Source organism: Pseudopipra pipra, chromosome 3 (assembly GCF_036250125.1).
Source record: "Pseudopipra pipra isolate bDixPip1 chromosome 3, bDixPip1.hap1, whole genome shotgun sequence".
Classification (NCBI taxonomy): Eukaryota; Metazoa; Chordata; class Aves; order Passeriformes; family Pipridae; genus Pseudopipra; species Pseudopipra pipra.
The window spans coordinates 24,683,882-24,697,136 of NC_087551.1; the positions used below are offsets into that span (position 1 = coordinate 24,683,882).

Below are 13,255 nucleotides of genomic sequence, written 5' to 3' on the forward strand. Positions count from 1 at the left end.
CTAGTGCTGGTTGGAGAGGCATTAATCTATTACAATGAGCAGACAGAGATGTTAAGGTCATATGCAGTTCAAGAGTGAATCATAGGCCTTGATATTGTGCATCTCCACAAAGAAGATGACTTACTTTGTCACTGAAAATAAAAGAGGCTAATTTATAGGCTTCTAATAGTAAAAGTGCTTTATAAGCTCATACGCTTTTGGTTTTGCATCTGAATTACATAGGGTAAAAATCTCTTGAGCTTTAGAGGTTTTGTACACTGTGCTAACTTCTAAAATAAAATCTGTGTTCCAAATGTTTATGGTCCAAATAAACAGTCTCTAAAGAGTACCGGTTGGAAGGAATCACACAGCAAATTGATTTATGCAGAATTTAGGAAGAAAATATAATCTTTGAAGTGTTTCTGATTTTAAGTGTACTTTTACTTTCTTCAGATTTCTTTTTTTTCTCATTTCTGCCTGGGATATTCTGCATGCTCCTTTTTGCTTTCCTGATCTGAATTTCAGGTGTGATCACATGATGCGTGGTGCATTTTGAAGAAGTATATGGTTAGTGCAAGTCAGCCCATTTCCGCCTTCATACAAATAGTTCTGAAATCTAATGTTCCCTTGATGAGTATCTCTCATATATAAAGTGCTTGTTTAAAATAAGAATTAATTTGCCTCTCAACCTGCCTGATAGAGCCATGATGTGACAAATGGACCAAATACTGGTATTGTTCAAATAAGGCATCTGTGTCAGTTTGTCCTCTGTGCACAGAGTTGTCGATTCTCCCGAGTTGCTTTTTTACTCCTCACTTCCTCAATGTGTGACCTTATCTATCTCACACTATTCCAAGCGTGCCATGCACACAGACCTGTTATTTTTCTGTTGATTGTGTCCTTCGTGCTTGTTGCTGAAATGAGGGTGACTGGTTATCACGACCCCAGGAGATGCAGTAACAACTTGCTTTTTGTGAAATGGGGATGTGACACAGAGATGGGCTCAAAAGTGACCACTGATTTTTGGATGTTTAATGTGAGATTAGTCCAGGGATCTTTTTACTGGGCATGTAGTGCTTCAGAGGGGAAAAGTACAAGTTTAGTGCTTAGGAGGAGGACCTTGGAAATAAGACAGGCACACAAAAAGAAAGAGACACACAGTTAGTGGGAAAGGATGAAACATCAGGTTCGATTTAAATGCCTTGTATTTCACTGGCATTCTGTGGCAGAGGCAGGTCTGGAAGCTAATTGCCAGGCTAGTGTTCAGCTCTGAAAATAGAAGAGCCTTTGCTCTCCCTTGTCTTCCTTGCAATCCCCTCCCACATTCACTGCATAGTTTTAAACTTCTGCAATGAGTGAAGTGGGCATCTGACAGACAACAGCCTTCTTCACATATACACTCTTGATTCATCCCTGGAGAGAGTCTGTAATGTTCACTGGATGTGGCAGATGGTCTACAGAGTGAGCAATATCAGAAACTTAATAGCTATACCACAGTGCATATACTGAAAGGTATTTTAAGGTGCAAAGGGCAGCTGAAAAGAAACTGAAAATCTTGATTTATTTTTTTTTTCCCCTCCAATCCTTAGAATCCCAACCCTTGAATAACTTAGTAATTATTTCATAGCAGCGTGGCGGTAGAGAAGCAGACCCCTCTCAGGTGTCTTCTGGGTCCAGCTGCCTAGATTAAAGCTTTCATGAGTGTATGTCACTGGATGGTTGTCCCAAATGCTCAGGCTGCTGCTGTGTGACACCAAGTCCACAAATGAGAGTTTTTTGTTTTTTCAGATGGACTTTTGGATAGAGATTTAAACCCTTGTGTTTTTCAATATTACTTTTTTCTAGGTCAGCCAAGCCTGCGAGAAGCTATCTCGATGTCATGTATAACTAATGGAAGTACAGGAAGCAGGAAAACAGGTCACAGTTCATCTGTTTCTGTTGCCAAAAAAGAAACTCTTTCATCTGCTGCAAAAAGGTACCAAATTCTTATTAAAATTGAAGTGTTTATATATTAAAAAAAACCAAAACCAAACAGAACAAGAGTTTGATTTTTGTCTCTACACAACACTCAGCAGAGCTGCCTGAGGTCTAGTAAGGCACAAATGAACTTCGGAGACGTACCATGTTGTTGGGCTGCTAAGCAGGGTTCTGAACAGAATTCATAAATGGAGAATATTTCTATACTGTATAGTGTCCAAAATGAATTCTCACTAAGGAAATACACAAATGTAAAAATGGGAATTTTTTCCTCCTGGTATTTATAGGTTGTTTTTTTTTCCTTCCCAAGGAAATTAAAGGATAAAACTGACTTCATTGTCTGGAGTGTAAATAGTAGGCAATAGCAAAATAGCTATGAAACAATAGTGAATTGTTTAGGATAAAAGTTTACATTTTTGCAATCTTAACCCAAATATGGCTACTTAGTCTCTATGAAATCAGTATCAGATCTCAAATGTGTGGAAATAACATTGCTTGAGTAATTTGTAAGTTAAATGAGCCAAGAACCAAACAATAGTAGTTTTCTTCCATATATTACTTTCAGCTTCATATGGTAAACAAAGTGTTTGCTTAACTGTGTTTTTCTGTGGGTCTGTTAGACAGTGATTGCATGCCTTCTTGAACAGTAGGTTTTGTACCTATTTGTTGTGAAGAACAGGCTGCCAGATATAGCCACGGGGCAGAGAATACTCTGATGTGTAATGTGGTAAGTTACGTGAACAAATTCTTGGCCTCTGTAGAGTACTCTGGTAACTGCAGGGGCTGGTTTATCTTCTAGTGTGGATGTAAATACTGTGCTGTACAACAAGACAAAGAAATACTTCAGGGGATAAAAATGCTGCATGCAAATATAAACTGTATGAGAACAAACCAGAAAAAGCTTTAGTGCCCTTTGGAACTTGCAAAGCAAGGGTAATGCCCCACTCTTTGTTCTTCTCCATCGTGTAGCATTGCATATCTTTCTTTTTATTGTATTCTTATGTTTACTTTTCAACAGTAAATCAGACAGTGATCAGTGTATGTCTCTATCTGCTACTGTGACAGGCACAGGGACAAAAGACATTCCTGCAGGAAGGTATTTCTTAGTTAGCACTTTTCCATTAATCTTACCCCTGTGGCTCTTGGCACTTTGATGAGAGCCAGTCCGGTTCACGTGGTGTTCAGCTTGCATTTGTGCTGAATCATCTTCTTGATTCATTGGCTGCTCAACACTTGACTACGTAAGAAGAGCAGAGTGGAGTGGCCGGCATCCCTTTCATCTGAGTTAAGGTCTTTAAAAGGAGACCTGGATAGGCCAAAAGAGGAAAACCGTAATATGCACAGGGCAGCTCTCCCTGGGCCCCTGAATAAGTGTCCAGGGGAGCCCACTGCTTCCAGAGGATGAAGAGATGTGACTCCTTTCCTCAAGAAAGGCCTTTCCTGTTTTAGAAAGGCCTAGGAAGGCTCTTTAGTTGTCTTTCCAGCAGTTCCTTTCACTCTCGTGTCTTTATTCCTTAAATTTGTTTGGTACTTGGAAGAAACCCTTTTGTAAAATTACCAGCTCAAGAAAGGTAAAAGGAAATGTAAGTGAATGTTAATAGTAGTCCCATCTCCTTACAAAGTTAGGGATAACTGTGTTTATTTCTACCACTTGTTGTGGTGAAAAGGAGGGAGACCAGAGGAGACTATCAGCTGGTCGTGGAATGCTTCACCCCAACTTGTCCAGGTCTTTCTTCAGGCTGAAGCGTAGAGTGGTGCCACAAGTGGACATGGTCATCTGTAGGTATAGAATTAACTTTAGATTCTAAACAGACCCCACAGCCTGCCTAGGGCTTTTCATGTTCTAACTATACATAGCCATACATCTTCTCAAAATAACAGAAGGCCTACTTGTGTCCAAATTGTTACTGTTGCTGAAGTTCAGTGTCTGTGTTTGGTGCACTCCTAATATTGTCCATTTCTGGATCTCTGGCCCCTGTAGAGCTGCTGTCTCTGAGAATTTCTTCTATGAATGAGCAGTTTCATTTCGTGGACTATTTAATCTTGTTCTACCAACCTGAACACTGGAGATGATGGGATGCCATGGCATGTCTCATGTCAACAATGCTGGTATGCTAAAATACCAGCTGTCACTAAAATCAGAGCCCAGGAATATTCTGTGAACACCAGGTAGATATGTCCCATTGACAGAGATAAAGTCATATATGTGTTGAGAAAATCTCAGTCCTATAGTCTGGAATGGAAACCGGTTTGTATTTTGTACAAGCGGACAAAACCCAACCAAACATTGACTGTCAGAGACCTGTTTGATCCTTTTCCTTAGGACTAAACATTCTTCTGAAAACAGCTTCTGGTAAGAATAGTCTTCATGTTTCACAGTGACTGCCATCTACAGTAGCTGCCAGTGTGTTGTGGCCCAAAGGATGAAACATAGTACTAAGTGAAATTAAAGAAACTGCAAAATTAGGACAGATAGTAATAGCTCTCAACTACTCAGATGCAGGCTGAAGAAATACCTCATCAGATTGGGTTTTGGAAATAATTTTTGGCTGCATTAAATGGCTGCTTCCCGGAACAACTAGTTTTTAGAAACCCACAAGAAAAGGTACTGGTTTTAATTTGGTTTCAGTTGTTACGCAAGGCCTAGTTGAAGAGGTATTAGTTGTGAGAGCCACTCTGTAATAGCCAGTCATAATACAATTAAGCTGAAAAATTTAGCAGAAGTGACCAAACAAAATAAATTCAGAAGGCATTCAGTACTCAGACTGCCACATATCTACATGATTTCCCTCCAAATTAAAATGGCAGTCAAAAAAAGAATCCCACTTACAACCTGGTGGTAGATAAAAGCACTTCATTGAAATCCAAGGTATAAGGCATTACAGATAATGATCTCACCATGACCTAATGACCTGGAGAATTCTTTTATACTACCATCAGAGAGATATGATGTCAGGTGAGCCATCGTTCTGACCAAGTAGGATCATTCTTTGTAGCAATGCAGGGTGGACTTACGAAGTCATAATGTTGATTTGTTCTTTCTCTTCCTGCCTCCCTTCCATCTTTCACCATTATTTGACTGTATTTTGAAATCCTTAAATAGAAGGAAAAGGAAAATTGGAAGCATGTCTTCTTGAAATACAATTTTGTTAAAAAAATATGACAACAAGGTATAAAAAAACCCCTGTCCTAACAGATTGACTTTGTTGTGAGAAATCCCATTCTTATGAGATAGAGAGTGCAGAGGTCCATGACTGTCATAGGAGTAGAAAGACTCATTGTCTTTAATGAAAAGAGATTCCAAAAATTTATTTCACTATTCTTCATTTCTTGCAACAGACTGCAATAGTATTAAGTGTAGTGTACTTTGCATCCAGAAGTGCAAGCTAAGTCTTCTGATTAAAAAATAATAAAATTTTTTATGCTAGAAATTAATTAAGGACTTTTGGCTATAAATTATTAAACCAAACCCCACAGTTCTTCAAGCTTTGTTCTCTATGATCACATATATGCTCTCAAGAAATGTGAAAGCTCTTTGTTTTGTTTTTGTCTGTTTTTTTGAAAAGAAAATGTAACTCTGATGGATTATATTGACATCCTAAACTTGTTATTATGGTTTACAGTAGAAATCCTGAGTGATCCTTACAAATGTATTTGGGGTTTATATTATTATTCATGATTTTACCTGGTTTTCAATGCTTTGCTTCTCTGAAAGCAATTGGAAAAGTTGAACTCATGTAAGTGTTGGGGGCTTTGTCTCAGTGGTAGATGACACACTTTAATTGAAATAACTAAAGAAGCAAAAAGAGAATCTTATGGATGATTGGGGGCCTATTTTTATGAGTTTATTTTGAATGTTGTCTTACTGTTATTGATTTTTGGGAAAAGGTAAGTGGAAACACAAATAATTAAGATCATGCAAGGTTTTGAGGCAGGGGAAATTGGTGTCTAAGAACAGAAATCGGGCTTCTCCTGTTCAGAAAGATACTGTTTACTTTTTACTTTGCAGGCTACTTTGACCCTAAGAGAAAAGTCTTTTTCCTTTTTAGCTGTTGTTTGTATCTTGCTGGTTTTGTTCACTGAGAAGTCTGTCTTGGAAGATTTAATTCTTTTATCTTAGGAAATAAATAGGCTGTGTAGTACAGAGTACTCTTCTCTTTCAGGTCCTGGTTTTGTTTGAATGATTCAGTATCTTAAAAAGCATGTTGCCTTATAGAAGAGCATTTTAATTAATCTTTCTGTTTACTTAGAGAACCTTTGGTTTGGTTCTTAATAGATTTAAGATTCTTAATGACATGTATTTAAATCTGTTTCAAATATTAGCCTAATGAATACAGCACTATGAAAATAAAGATATGTTCTTAGTGGTCATTGACTGAAGGCACTAAAGAAGTGGCAAGACAGTCTGATGTAAGTCAACTACAAATCAAAACAGTCATGAGTTTTCAGGGGTGATTTCCTTTGAACTCTGGTGCAGCCAGGGAGAGCCTAGGGACAAGCAACAGCGTTTCAGAATTTTGGTGGCAGCTCAAAGATAAGCAGTACCACTCATATCCAGAAATACGGAGTGAGAGATACAGTTTCATGGTGGGCTTAAGCTCATTGGAGATAGCACAAGTCACAGTCCTGCCTTTCACTTGCACTGAGCCTTGTCTGACAGCATGGTAAGGTAATCAGTGAGCTGAACCACACGGTGGTTTTTTCCGAGGGACGGCAGACTTGTGGTGCATCAACTTGCGTCAGCTTTGAATGCTGTAGGAGCACCCGTGAACGGAGGACATGCTCAAATCAAAGTGATGTTTGTTTGAAAATCGGAGTAAATGTAGTAAAACTGCGCATTAAAAATAAGTAAACAATCTTCCATGCCTCCTGCACTGTATTTTATTTTTGGAACTTGTGAATAAATCTTATTTCAGCAAAATGCTAACCTGAAGAGAGTGAGTAACTAATCAAAGTTTTTTTTCTGTGATTATTTATAGCAAGTTGTTAAATGCTTCTCCCATCTTTTCACAGAGGACATTTTCTCCCACCTTTTTAATTTATTTGCTTGTTCTCCTTTTTTTTTCCCCCCTTATGTTACACTTTATTTTACAGCGGTACAGAGAAAAAGAAGGAAAAACCTCCAGGACAGAAAGAAAAAAAAGAGGACTCTCATTCTAATGATCAAAGTCCACAAACTCAAGCATCACCTTCTCCCCAGCCCTCCTCACAGACTCTCCAAACACACAGGCAAACTCAAGAAAGCAAGAGTTCTACTCCAACTAAAAGGTTTTCACAGTACCACAGTACAGAACTAGAAAATTATTGTAATGATACTGAGTTCATATTTGACAACAAGTCATGTGAAATAGTTCTTCTCATGATCAAGTTAATGTCTGATATTTTTTTTGCTAGAGAAGGTGCATTCAATATGCATTGCAGCAGAGCAAATACGTAAAAATGCATTTTTTCTTAACGTACGTTTTTAAGATTATGAAAATTTTTTGTTCTCTGGTTGAAATCCTAATATGGTAGATTATCTCTAATCAGCCATCATTCTAAAATATTTAATCATGACTATTACTTGATCCTTCTCAAAATACACCTCACATATTTTTTCTGACACAGCTGAATTGTGGGAGTGTGTTTTGTACATGGCCATTTACTACATCTCATAATAGTATTTTTAAAATACTAGTATCATTGCAACCTTTCCTTCAGAAATTATAATTATTTTACAAAGTGACTGCAGTTTGTATTTTCAAGGGGTTTTTTTGTAGCCCTTCCCAAATTCCTGCTATGTTGCAGGATGGTTCGCATTTATTCTCATTCTTTACAGGAGTGAAGTTCTGGTTTTACACCCAGATCATAGAACTGCTTGACTTGAGTAAATGCAGAAGTTTATGTAGGATTGCCTCTAAATTCCCATCATTTTAGTGGGAATTAGGCACAGAAAAAAAAAAAGGTACTTTGGGGATTTTAGATGGTTTTTTAAAGTCAAGAAAATGGATTTTAAGATTTGGGTGGTATCTTCTGAGTTTCAAAACTATGCAGATCACTTGGTGTGGTTTCTTTTTTCTTCATTCATTGTCACCTTACTGTTTTGGAAGGTGTGAAATTTTTTTTTACTTTTTGGCATTTAGGAGACCGAGACAAAATGAAAATGAAATTTATTTTTCTGAAATTTGCTTTAGTTCACAAGATTGTTGTCTTGCATTGCTTGAATTCACAGCTCTAATAAATATTTAAACTTTCACTTGACTGATGCATGTTGTAACACTCCATAAAGGCTCTGTCTCCATGTCTTGCACAAACCCGTAAGTTGTCTGAAGCTGAACTTGTGGCCTGTTATTCTCTTGCCTGGTATCTCACTGTAAAGTTGTCTGAAGTCTTGCTTACTAATCTTTTGCAGTGTGGGGAAAAAATAAATGCTTTTTTTGTCTCATAATGATTTAACTTGATTGGATTAACTTGTTTGTCGCAGGACCTTTGAGGGGCTGTGGAAGGAGCTTGCCATTTCTAAGGTTGCATTCCAGGACTTAATCCTGCAAAAAGCATTTCTGACGGGATGAAGTATGATACTATTAGCAGGACATGTGCAAACTAAATCAGGTGGTTGAAGAGTAATTTGGGCTAGATCACTTTTTGAACATGTATTCCATGTGTGAAATTAATGAACTAGTGACTGCATAACTTGCAGGTTCCCATTAGTGTAAATTGACTACAATAAGATTGCTGAAAATTTCATCACAATTCATGAATTTAATTGTCTGTAATATTGGGCCAAACCTATTTTGTCTTACCCAAGAAGTTTGCAGACATTTGTTTCAAAAAGATTAAAACGATTAATGTTGTTAAGTATGTGCTAACTGCAAAGCAGCCATATGAAACTGTAATTTGATAGAACTGTTCTGCCTCAGACATCAGTGTGCTAGAGCTGGTGAACAGTTAATCAGGGGAAAAAAGATTAATTTTCTTTGTTATCTGCTTAATTGATTTTTTAATATAGTTTATTCTTTAAGGCTAATGTACTTAGCCTAATTTTTTCTGCTTTTGTAATTTGTTAGCAATGTAGTAATGAAGAGAGGTATTTTGTTCAAGTCTTTATGTAAAAGCTTTTGGAAATGCAAAGGAATAGTTAAAACATGTGGCAACTGTCTTGCTCAATTGTTTTCATTCATCCAGTTAGAACTTTTTGACTAATCTTTTTTTCCTGTTTCATGCTTCAGCTTGAAGGAAGACCTAGTTCTGCTTTTGTCTCCTGCTGCTTGATCTGTCCGTTGCATACGAGTTCCAATTAGTTATATTATCACCTTGTCATTTAAAATATTTTTTGTTTCTTCTAGCATAAAGAAATCCTTTGGTGCTGAAAAGCCTCATAGTGCTTGGGAGAGTCCAGATGATGGTCGTAACAAGCTGATGAGAATACCATCAACATCTAAATTAATATCAAAAGTGGCAAAGAATGCAGACAAGTATGTATTGATTTGGTACATAAAAGCAAGTGAACTTCAGAGTCAAAATATTATGAAATCGTTTAATTCTAGTGAACTTTTTTCTGTATATGCTAGGACCATTTGCATCTTTGTTTTTGCCATGAGTAACTACTCACATAACTTGCCGATGTGATGCTTCAGGTGCCTGTGGAATCTTAAAATTTATTATAAAATGTGAATGCAGGATTTTTGCGTACATATATTTTAATGTTGCCCATTTGGGTTAGAAGAATTATGTACTATGATTTAAGGTGTATGGCTTAATGCCACTGTTGTGAAGCTTCCAACCTTTTTTTCCTAATTCAAGCTGATTTGAAAATGCAAATGTATTTCCTTGAAGTCAGTTTACTGGATTTCACACAGTATGTGTGTTTCTAAAGAAGACTGTGATAGTAGGAATATACTTTTATGTTTTCAGGTAGATCTCTCCATCTGAATGTTTAGCAAATTCCTGTTTTACAGGTTCTAGGTAATACGCAGGTGCCTTCTTTTCAGTGTCATTTCCAGCAGGTGATGTGCGGTAGCCTATCAGTCCTCTCGTCCACTTCCTCAGCAGCAGGTTTTCTCAGTTTGTGGTCCCCAGTGAAGGCCTCGCTGGAGATTAATAGCACAGAGTAGTTACTCCTCCTGCTTCTGTCAGCACAGGGTCAAGAGTTTGCTTTTTGCTGTAACTTCACATTGTTGACCCCTATTGTGACCCACAGTACTTGTCCTCAGTACTCTCTGCCAGTTGGGCTTCCTGCTTTGTCTTCACACAGTTTCTCTTTTTGACTTGGTTGAAATTTTGCGGAATTTGTTGAATTGGTGTTGATTTTTTGATTGACCCCTCTCCTGTTTGCCAGTATCTCCCCACCATGCTGGCAGCTTCTTTGTTGTTGTCTGCAGATTCGTAGATCTGCTCATGAATCTTCATTCAAGTAGCCATTAACTGGTTCAAGGCAGAACTACCTGAAAACCCCTCCCACTACGACAAATAAAACTCTTCAGACCTTTCAGAGTAACCTCCAGTCTTTTTATGATTCTTTCTGTAGTGCTCTCCTTAGGTTGCATGTAAGACTGTCAAATACATACTTAGAGTCAAGAGTGGTGCAAGTGCATTCCTTCTTTCCTAGGAATGGGAAGAGCAAAAACAAATTAATCTTGGGTGTGGATATCGGCACATTTACTAAAAGCTTTGTGCTTAGCCTGAAGAGTTCTGCAGAGCAGTCAAGTGCTGTGTGTGAGGGGATTATGCATTACATATTTTGCAAGTGTCTCTTTTTCTTTTGTAATTGGTTTTCACTGTTGGAGTTTAAAAACCCTTTGGCAATTTAGATTATAGCAGGGTACTGTTAGATAATATTTTGGAATGAAAAAACCCTTTGTCTTGATTTTTTTGCTGGGTTTTTGCTATGCTGCTGAAATATCTTTCACAATGGGGTATGTACTTCAAATTTGCTGAAAATAAGAAATAAATTTTACTTTTATTGACATTTTGCATATTGGTTCAGGCATGGTCAAAATAGAGGTATTGTATTTCATTTTTCTGTGATTCTGCTTATTTTCTAAGAGACTTTAAATGTTGCCCTTCTACAATCTGTAACGTAGAAAAAAATCAGGTGTCTAACAGAGGAGTGTACAAGGAAAGATTAGTTTTAATTATTGTCTGTTAATTATTGTCAACATTTGAAGCTGTTATATCTTAAGTATATTTGGCAGAAAACAAAGCTTCAAACATTATCAGTTGTAGACCATCATCTTATTGAAGACTGGGTGTTGTACTGTTTGCGTACCTTGTTCTTTTGCTCACATTTATAATAAAGGCACTATTTGCGTACAAGAACACATATTAATACTAATTTCTTACATTCTGTTGCCATATTTCGATAAGAACTGGTTGATTTTGTGCAAAGGCATATTGTTATCTTCCATTTATTTTTCTCTATTAAGAAACGTTGGCCTCATCTGCTTGAAGTTACATGAATCTTGTGCAAGGGAATAGAATTCAGCCCCTGCTGTGGGCCTCAGGACAGAAATGTTTTACATATGCTTTGCACTATCAGACCAGGATATGAACTTTGTTTACTAAGCTCAGTCTTTAAGCCAGCACTGAGCTGTAAATCAGTTTGATAAAGCCACAAGAAGTAAGAGGGTTCCCACAGCAGTGTTTTTCAGGCAAGACTGGGAATCTACTTTAAATTTTTCATTTGGCAGTGTGGTGAAGGCTGATTCTACCAATAGCCAGAGATGACTTCCCTCATGCATATGCTTGACCCTTTGTCACTGTTACAAAAATTTGACTGCCATCCAACTAAAAATACTGGATGCCACTCATACCTTTCTGCTGAATTTCAAATGAATTCAAGAGGGTGTTTTATGCAATACATTCTCCCACCAAGGAGTGTTACTCTGTTAAGAAGTAGCTCTGGTGCTGGAAATTAGTATTTCTTCCCTCTTCGGAAAAAAATTATTGAGGTTTTTTGTGAGTAATTAATTTCTGGCTCTGGTAAGGAGAGTCTCAGCTGTACTCTGTTGAAGACATTGAACACATCCAGTAATGCTGCACAGATCTGTTTTAAATGAAACTGCAACTTGCTTACATTTAATCCATGTGTCCAATAGAGTTAATTCCTAGAAAAATTTGTGGTGTTTTATGCTGATGACTTATTTTGACAGGTGTTAAATGCTTTGCATGCAGGCCTGAGGATGTTTGGCAGCTTAAAACATTTGGTTATTACAAGTTCACACTCTCAAAGTGGAATTTTCTGTGCACAAGAAACATGCCCTCCATAATTTATTTTAGAAGCTTTTTGCATTTTGTTATTATCAGACTAATTCTTAGAAACCCTTGCTATAGAACCAAAGACACTTGAAGTTACTTGAAAGATACAGTGAACTGCATAAAATAATATATGAGTAAAAATGCTAAATAACTGAAATGATCAGTTATTTAGCATCCTGTACTACAGTTACACTGTACACAGAATCTGATGACATTGCTAACTGCAATAATGTGTAAAAACTAGATGGTGTTGCCTTGATAAGTATTGTGCATATTACTAACAATATTATTTTGAATTTTTCCCCAGGCACAAAGATGTCATTGTCAGCCAAGGTAAATAAAAACATTTATTTTTAAATACTGGATGAAGTTGAAAATACTTGCTTTTGACTGAATAGTATTTCCTATAGATGAATACATTGGGACATATGCTTGTGAAACAGGGAATTAGAGGTAAAAAAACATTAATAATCTCCAGGATTTTATTCGGTCAAGCATTACTCCAGACATGTTTGAGTCTTTGAAATTATGGGGAAATGCCTCATCAGATTGGATCTTTAGGACATACAGAAAGTTTTGATGGGTGGGTTGTGGGATTTATTTACTTCTGTAAAACAAAACTTTTTTTTTTAGTATTTTCTCTGTGTGTATGTGCATAGAGAGAGATTATGAAAACAAAAATCTAAAGTTTTGACTTATGTGCCAGTCTTCATGCAAGCAGGTGTGAGCGAGACTTTAGAAATAGTTTTAAGATATTTTATTTCTGTCCCATAACCAGCAAAAATGTCAACTCGTGAAAAAAACAGCCAAGGTAAGAATAAAGCTATGCCCTTTGGTTGCTTTCTTCTAATTTAGCACTCTCACAAATCTTTTATTTGGCTTTTCACCATCAGAGAGCATCAGTGCATGATCTCTTAAAAACTTTTTGAGCATTTACATAAATATTTCAGCTTTCTTCTTTTGCAAATTTATATGCATATGCACATTGCAATCTATTTTGGGATTATTTGGGGATAGTCTAAAATAAATTATGACACACATAATTTCCTCAGAGAGGGAATAT

General features: G+C 37.0%; 1 protein-coding gene across 8 annotated transcripts in view; it reads left to right on the top strand.

The window, feature by feature from the left end:
• Positions 1 to 13,255, top strand: part of EML4 (EMAP like 4) — a 153,724-nt gene that overhangs the window by 91,869 nt on the left and 48,600 nt on the right. For 3 of the 8 annotated variants that reach the window (XM_064648343.1, XM_064648344.1, XM_064648341.1), the window contains exons 3-7: positions 1,825 to 1,954; positions 7,051 to 7,224; positions 9,282 to 9,410; positions 12,500 to 12,525; positions 12,971 to 13,003. In XM_064648343.1, the coding sequence (XP_064504413.1) occupies positions 1,825 to 1,954; positions 7,051 to 7,224; positions 9,282 to 9,410; positions 12,500 to 12,525; positions 12,971 to 13,003 (492 nt within the window). Of the gene's footprint in view, positions 1 to 1,824; positions 1,955 to 2,660; positions 2,684 to 7,050; positions 7,225 to 9,281; positions 9,411 to 12,499; positions 12,526 to 12,970; positions 13,004 to 13,255 lie in introns of those variants that run through there. The other 5 variants (XM_064648347.1, XM_064648345.1, XM_064648348.1 and 2 more) reach the window with 4 other exon arrangements.